Below are 7,501 nucleotides of genomic sequence, written 5' to 3'. Positions count from 1 at the left end.
GCAATTATGATATTTAGAAAGTTCTCTATGTAAATATTTCTAAAATCTATTGTATGTTGTCTAGAACTTTATAATAGAGCTTCATAAACCTTATTTGATCTTATTAGCTTTTTATTTCATAAAGCTTAATACGTCAATTAGTGCTTAAGCCCGAAGAGATTAAATTTCTATCGGTTCGGGTTGGGCTTAGAATTATGCCGAAGTCGAAACCTGGCCTGATCCATTGTTTGAACAGGTTTAGTTACAAACTCCTCCATAATAGATTTCATTTTATGTCTCTCTTCATCACTATCATTCATCCCGACTCTTTACTAAAAACAAATTCTAGACTTTCTAAAACCATACTGACAAACATATGTAGCTCAAAGTTAATTGAAACAGGAATGATGAAATGCCCAGACTCCATATAACTTGCTATTGCTACTATTTCTTGATAAGGCTTGCTTCTTAATCTTACTTCTTGCACCCTAGTGTTACATTGTTTAGAGGCTTAGAGTCATAAAAACAACCTCTCAAACAGAGGGAGTTGAACTGTGTATATCTTCGCCCTAATCGAAACTAGCACTGTTGCTTGTTCTTCTTGAATCATACTGCATCGACATCACTGTCTTGCTATCTTTTTCTTTATTTATCCAAATTCTAACACAACAAATATCAGCAAAGGATCATATTTGACTGACAGCAGTATCCAAGAGAACTGGAAAAAAGGATTCTCCTATAGAGTAATAATTAGACATGTAATAGAAATAACTCTAGTAATCTACAAAATACTCAAACGATAAGCGTTAAAATAGTTAAAATAAAATGGAACTGCAAGCACCGGTATTGTAGACTTGATCATGTAGATCACTATGTTAAACAACTGCTATTGCTAGATCCTTAATGAAATGTATAATTAACAACAAAGGAAGCAATTACATATATCTTTCTTTCTAATTGGAGTGTAGAAAGTAAAATTCAAAATATGGTTTGCTCCAATATCTCAAGCTATAATTTTAACAAATTTATATTTATGTACCTAAATGTTGATTAATTTAGGCCGGTGCAGAACTGAGGTTTACAATAAGAAAACCTTATCATCTATTTATTTGATATCTATCTATATGTTAGGATATATCATCATGTATATGATACGAAATTGCATGATTTTGTTAATGAACACATCATTCTTTTCACGTCTGGTCATTAGGTTTGCATGCTGTAGTGTAGGCTTGACACCCTTTGGCTTAATTAATATGTTCTGTTTCAGGTCTCTTTGATCTTGATTTAGATTATGGTTAATATTATACCACACTCGCATCGAATACAATCATAAAAATTGCTGAGTTATCTAACTTCATATGATCGAAAAGGATCGAATATTTGGTGGATTTCTTGCATCATTTTAGGCAAAATAAGATGAAATTAACTTCACTTTTCGCATCAAATTATTTTCAAAACCAGACTAAAGTGATCAACAAAGTTTGCCAACATAATTCGTTATTTTATCCCTTTAACTTGTTTGATCCAATAGAATATTTCTCTGTGAGTGAGATTGTTACAATATAAAATATAAAAAATTACTGTTCCCTATAATACATTCAATCAGTATTTATCTCATTTTTATATAAGTTCTTAGAGGAGTTGATGAATTAATATAATATTATAGCAAAAGTCCTCAGATCAAATTATATATATATATATGACACATAAAGTACACATCTTTGATATACAATGACAAGGTATGCAAACAAATTCAAAAAGAAAAACTTTAGCCTTTTAACAATAAGATTTTGGTAGTCTCTCTTTATCCATCATCAAGCTCACCTCTATATCCACCTTTCTGTTTTTGTTTTTTTTTTGCTATTATTTTTTGAAGATGAGCCACCCTCACTTTGGGGCCAACACCTGAGCTGCTATTCTGAACTGTGCCCTTTTATAGCATCAAAAACTTGACTTTCCTTTTTAAGTCAACAGATAACTTATTTCCTTTCTACTAGACTAACAAATATTGATTACAAAAGTATTAATACTGCATAGGGTCTACAAAAGACTAGTGCTACATTATTCTAATGTTGCATAGGTTTTTTACAAGATACATATCATGATCAACTGGCCAGTTAGAAACGGAAGAAGAGAGCTACAAGGTGAATGGACAATCAGCAGCTTGATATTTCACTCGCAAACCGAACGCTGACTGGTTCCGGCTGGTATTGTCATCTGTCCCTTCTCTACGGGAAATATGGACTCGGTTAGGAGGATCCACCCGTTTGGATTTCATGACTGCATCGGCATGGAAGGCCTAGGGAGCATGGAGTTTGCAAGTTCTTCGTTTATCTTCACTGGAAGTGGCGGCATCTGCTTCATTATTCCAGGAACATCACTCATCCTGCAATACGTGTTATCTCGGATATAAGATTCTCACAAAGGCATGAAGTATCATGAGAAACTATTTGGAATGAGAAAGATCAGCAAAACCTACAACTTTGTCCCTAAATCTTCCCTTCACCCAGAGACAGTAACTATATTAAATATCCTTTAACCTTAAGTACATAACTAATGACAAAATTGAGTATCATATAATTGTCAACTTGATAATCATGCACATTGAACCCCAATGAGCATGGATAAGGATTTGGATATGGCTATAAATGTGGCATGCCATACTAGAAAAATATAAATATAGTGATAAGGAAGTCTTAGAAGAACAGCATACAATATGGCAGGGTACAACAACAAACAACAAACTTTGAACGTATTCATTGTGTAATGAATATCCTCAAATTTAACAGATATTGTTAAAAAGAAGGCAATAAACTTTGGAAGTCTATATTGAGCACTCCTTTTGAAAGCAAACAATAGAAAGATGCTAACTGATTGTAAACAAAGAAAATAATACAATGATAACCAAAAAGGAAAAAAGAAAACTAGTCATCTCAATTATTTAAAGATTTAGTTAATATAAGAAGGAATTGAACCCCTCTTAACCTAATTTCAAATATTTAAAGGAAAGTCAGAATGCACTTATTCAATTTCTCCTTGATTAATGGGTTGTTCTACAATTGATTGCCTTCATCAGTAAACATCAGCACCCCATCCTAAGGAAGCATCAGAATAGTATGTGAGATGTATCCTAGTTGTAATAGTATATATTTTCAAATATTTATTTTAGAAATAATTAACTCAAAATAGGAAGATCTGCCCACAGCAAACACAATCTGCAAGGTCAAAGTACAAGTACAACTTTTTTCAATATAAAAGATTAAAATTATTCCCTAATTGCTTAAGCTTTTAGAGAATTGACGAGTTAAAATTATTCCCGAGTTCGAATCCGATTAGGCCCACCTTTTCAATTAAATTTAAAAACTCCACTGGTTTAAGTTAACTCTATTTCTTGAGCCTGTCAAAATTGTCTCAAGCCCAAAAGTGAGGAAACTAGAAAATGAATATAAAAAATGAAAAAACACCAGTCTCGGATAGCTTACACTTTTAGTGTAGTTGGTAAATAACACGACTTAACCAAACAAGAACATCTAAAGATGTGAAGAAGCATGTCTAGGTATTCAAAAAGTTCTTTCACCAATCTATGTGCTTTCAAGTTTCAACTTTCAATAATACAATTACATGTTACCTGCATAAAATGCATCCATATTTTGCAGATTTTATGATAAGAAAGTAATGAAGTATTTGAAACATACTCTTTCAAGATTGAGAGTATATTATCTCGTGTTTGGCAAAATAGAGAGATGTTTTCCTGTATCTGCAAGAGAACAAAAACAAAAAATAAGAACGCTAAACAACAAAACATGTGACTACAATATATATTGCTATTTCAAAGCAAGCATTGTGAATGTCAGACCATGGCTGCTCCACAATATGTTTCATCAAATTTATGTTTATTGAGCTGATTTCTTCCAATTAATTGGAACTCAAAGAATTGTGAAACCAATAAGTCGATGCTGCAGATTGAAAGTCAGGAGCCAACCTGCATGTTTGTGAGATTTGTAGAAATTTGAGTTAAGACCTCAGCGTTATGCTCAAGGAGCTCTCCTGTCGGACCTCCAATTGCTGCAAGATAGACAATGCAAACAAATCAGCTGCCCTGCATTTAATATGCAAACTTCAAAACACCTGTGCAGAAGCAACAATTTAATACATGCTTCATTTGATATACAGAAAGAATCCCTCCTGACCTATTGCTACTAACTATATATAAGTTAATGCTGTAAGTAGTACAGGTACGGCTATGGAAATATAGTACATCCCCTTCTCCAACTCTGCAATCATTTTTCCTTCTTGTTACAAGTACTTGCCACCTAGTACCTATGGAGCCTCTCATACTGCATCATTACTTATTTATTTTCTAGTATCCATTATTTAAGCAGAGAAAAGTTACTTCTTATGAAAATGTTGTTATGCAATTTAAGTAGAATGATATAAGTTCTTAAATAGATTTGTTACTCCAACAACCATTTCAGTTATAGAAGAAATTAGCAAGTCCACTCTCTGAGAATGTTGCATCCTCCCAAACAAGTACAGATGAATTCATGAACTTTACCAACAAAACAGCACTAGAGCATTCCAATATAGCAGGCAACTCTGGGACTAAAAGATAATTTATGCATCTGTCACAGCTAAATGGGCAACTGAAAACAAGTTAACTGATTTCAGTCATTATTAGGCAATGCATATAGAAAGACAACTTTCTCAACAAGAATTTCGACAAACATGTAACACAGAATACACTATCAATGTTATAGGTTAATCAGAAATTATTGGTCAGCAAAGAATAATACAGAAGTACACAACTACAATCCACAAACAAGCCGACTTCGTGCAAAAGGTAATGCAACAATTAAGGATTCTACTCTTTGCAACAAAATAAAAAGGACTTCTGGAGACCAAAACAGACATTTGATTATATTTACTAAGCAACATACTTTTAAATGAAATATCGTCATCCTCCATAGGGAGCACTGGTAGAGGATATGGAGGGACATTAGGTCGTCCTACTAGGTGAGCAGATGGTTTTGCTGAAGGATCTGTAACTCTTTCCTGCAAATAAGGATGAAGTTCTCAAATGTTGGTAAAATGAATAGATATCGAGAAAAGCATATACGCTTACAGCATAATTATCATTTATCAAAAAACGCAAGTAGTAAGGCATCAAATTTTAAGAGAAAAACATCATAGAGGGCACCAGAGTCTCACAGGAAGATGATCTTTCATCAAAATTTTCAAACACTCAAGTATATTTAAATAGAAGGCACCACTTGGTATGATGGCAAGGCTCGACCCTTCCATTTAATAGGTCAAAGATTCAAGTAATAGAAATAACCTTCTGACTTATGAGGGTAAGCTATGTGTTCTATTCCAAGACCACGCATTCTCACAGGAGCCTTGTGCATTGCCCTTTACTCTCAAACATAAGAGATTAAATGAAAAATAGAAGAAAATGCTCGAAGATTTGAAACTTAGAGAAATACTGTAAGATCAGAATTCTCTTAATATTGAATAAAATTCTTATACATGTTCTATAATAATTGCTTGGTTGACATTAGATAGAGAAGAGAGACCCTCCCTCCTCTCTCTATATCGATTTCCTTATACACATATGTTGTTGGGGAGAAAGGGTTGTGAGTAGCAGAGTCGATCACAAGAGCAAGAAATCAAGCAAAAAAGATCAGAAACATAATATATCAAAACCAATCCACCAAACCTCAAAGTGTATAAAAGATTTATCACAGATTCTCTTATACAACTCTACAATTCACTATGACTTCCCAAACATAGGTCATTCACGCCAGCTACAATACGACGACTCCTACTCCATGCAGGACAAAACCATCTGTGTTCCTAGTATTATGTAATTTTCTAATCCATCCAAGTATATCAATCTCTAACCTTTGACCCTTTACCTCAAGTCAACATGTCACAATAACCACTAGAAAGATTAAAACTATTCAGAATCTATAAGGAAGCGCATCCTAACAAAAACAAAGTATACCCAAAACTGAGGTTCTAAGCATCGGTTTCAAAATTGGGAACGGTTGATCATATCAGCTGTATCGACCGCTTATTTCGGACAATACGGATTGGGCAATCGGCCATATACGCTGATCTGTTTCGGCAATACAGATCGAGATCAACTGAAACTTTAATCAATGTTGAAAACAACATTCATTTTAAGTTGACATATCACAACATATTTCAACTTTCAAGCCAGTGAACCTCTCTACATTATGTTTCTTCATTATTAAAATAAATAGCACACAGAACAACTGAAAGGCCATATCTGGCTGAATTCATGCTACTGAGAACATCAGAAAGTTGGAAAATAACATTATGCAATAGCAAGACTTAGAAAAAATTAAAAAAAAAAGATGACATTTGGACATCAAAAGGCTTACCTTTTTATCTTTGTTTTTCCTTGCCAAGTTATGCTCCTCTTTCCTTCTCTTGCCACTCTCTTTTTTCTGTAGGTTCAATGAAAATGGCATTAAATTCTTGATTAAAACGACCAACAATTAGCCATTTAGCTATGTAACTAATATCTGGAAACAATTAAAAGGCTGCACTAAGATGCCTTACTATATCTAATAGGTCAATAAATCATAGGGCATAAAGTTCCACAAAAAGAGATAGAAAAGGATTTAAACACTCACTCAAAGTGATTCATGTCAAAGATCAAAAGTGACAATCAGGAAGAACAAAGAAGGATATTAGTATTCTCATAGAAAATATCAAGCTATAGGTGGTTGTAACTCATAAGCACACATTTGATTGATCATAGTTTGAACATATCTCCACAACCTTTTGTCAACAAAACAGAGGACTTCCAGGTCATTAGACATTTTCTAGGTTAAGAAATTGTACGGACAAGAATTCCACTTCAAGTAAGAGTTGATATTGTCCATTATAAAGCGACATACTGGGGAAAAAATCAACAGACAGATAGTTCAATAAGAGAATAAAGCTAGCACGCAAATAAACAAGAACAAAATTGCACAGTGACTCATTTGTGAGTTATGCGGTTCTGCATGAATATTCACAACAGCCAAATATGTAAAGATATTCTCGAAGTCCTTATTCAGTTTACAACTTGCACAAAATAGAAAAGATGTTGACTTCCAAGTTAAGAAACTAAACATCTTGCAGCTTTAGTATTAATCAATGCACAGCGTTTATGTTTATACCTAGGGGTCCAAGCAGACAAGCAACCTGTGATCCATGTGCTGACAGACTAAGTTACTGCTGTAATTGATCAAAAGCTAATTATGATAGTTCATCTCATGAAAGAAAAAAATTACAATGCCTCAAGCTATTTTGGCCACGTTTTTAAATTGGTATGCCTAATTCTTTTTGTTTGTGATGCGGACATCACTGATAGGACGCGATGGCGTGTGTACCAGCGCAGGAGGTGCCGACAGTTGATGATCCCTCCTATAGGGATCTGGTTCTGATTTTTATTTATTTAGGGTGTCTTTTGTTAATTTCCTATGTAGGGTGTTTTTTGCTTAAT

General features: G+C 33.8%; 1 protein-coding gene across 1 annotated transcript in view; it reads right to left on the bottom strand.

The window, feature by feature from the left end:
• Window positions 1–1,657: 1,657 nt before the first annotated feature.
• Window positions 1,658–7,501, bottom strand: part of LOC140771588 (uncharacterized) — a 16,908-nt gene continuing 11,064 nt past the window's right edge. Inside the window, exons 3-7 of the mRNA XM_073113142.1 lie at window positions 6,390–6,455; window positions 4,920–5,034; window positions 3,965–4,047; window positions 3,678–3,739; window positions 1,658–2,368 (exon numbers count right to left, since the gene is read on the bottom strand). Coding sequence (XP_072969243.1) covers window positions 2,257–2,368; window positions 3,678–3,739; window positions 3,965–4,047; window positions 4,920–5,034; window positions 6,390–6,455 — 438 coding nt within the window. The 3' untranslated portion in view covers window positions 1,658–2,256. The remainder of the gene's footprint in view (window positions 2,369–3,677; window positions 3,740–3,964; window positions 4,048–4,919; window positions 5,035–6,389; window positions 6,456–7,501) is intronic.

This window comes from Typha angustifolia, chromosome 12 (assembly GCF_048772165.1).
Source record: "Typha angustifolia cultivar Huaian chromosome 12, ASM4877216v1, whole genome shotgun sequence".
Classification (NCBI taxonomy): domain Eukaryota; kingdom Viridiplantae; phylum Streptophyta; class Magnoliopsida; order Poales; family Typhaceae; genus Typha; species Typha angustifolia.
Note: the sequence above shows the minus strand (reverse complement) of the source record. Positions and strands in the feature narration are given on the sequence as shown.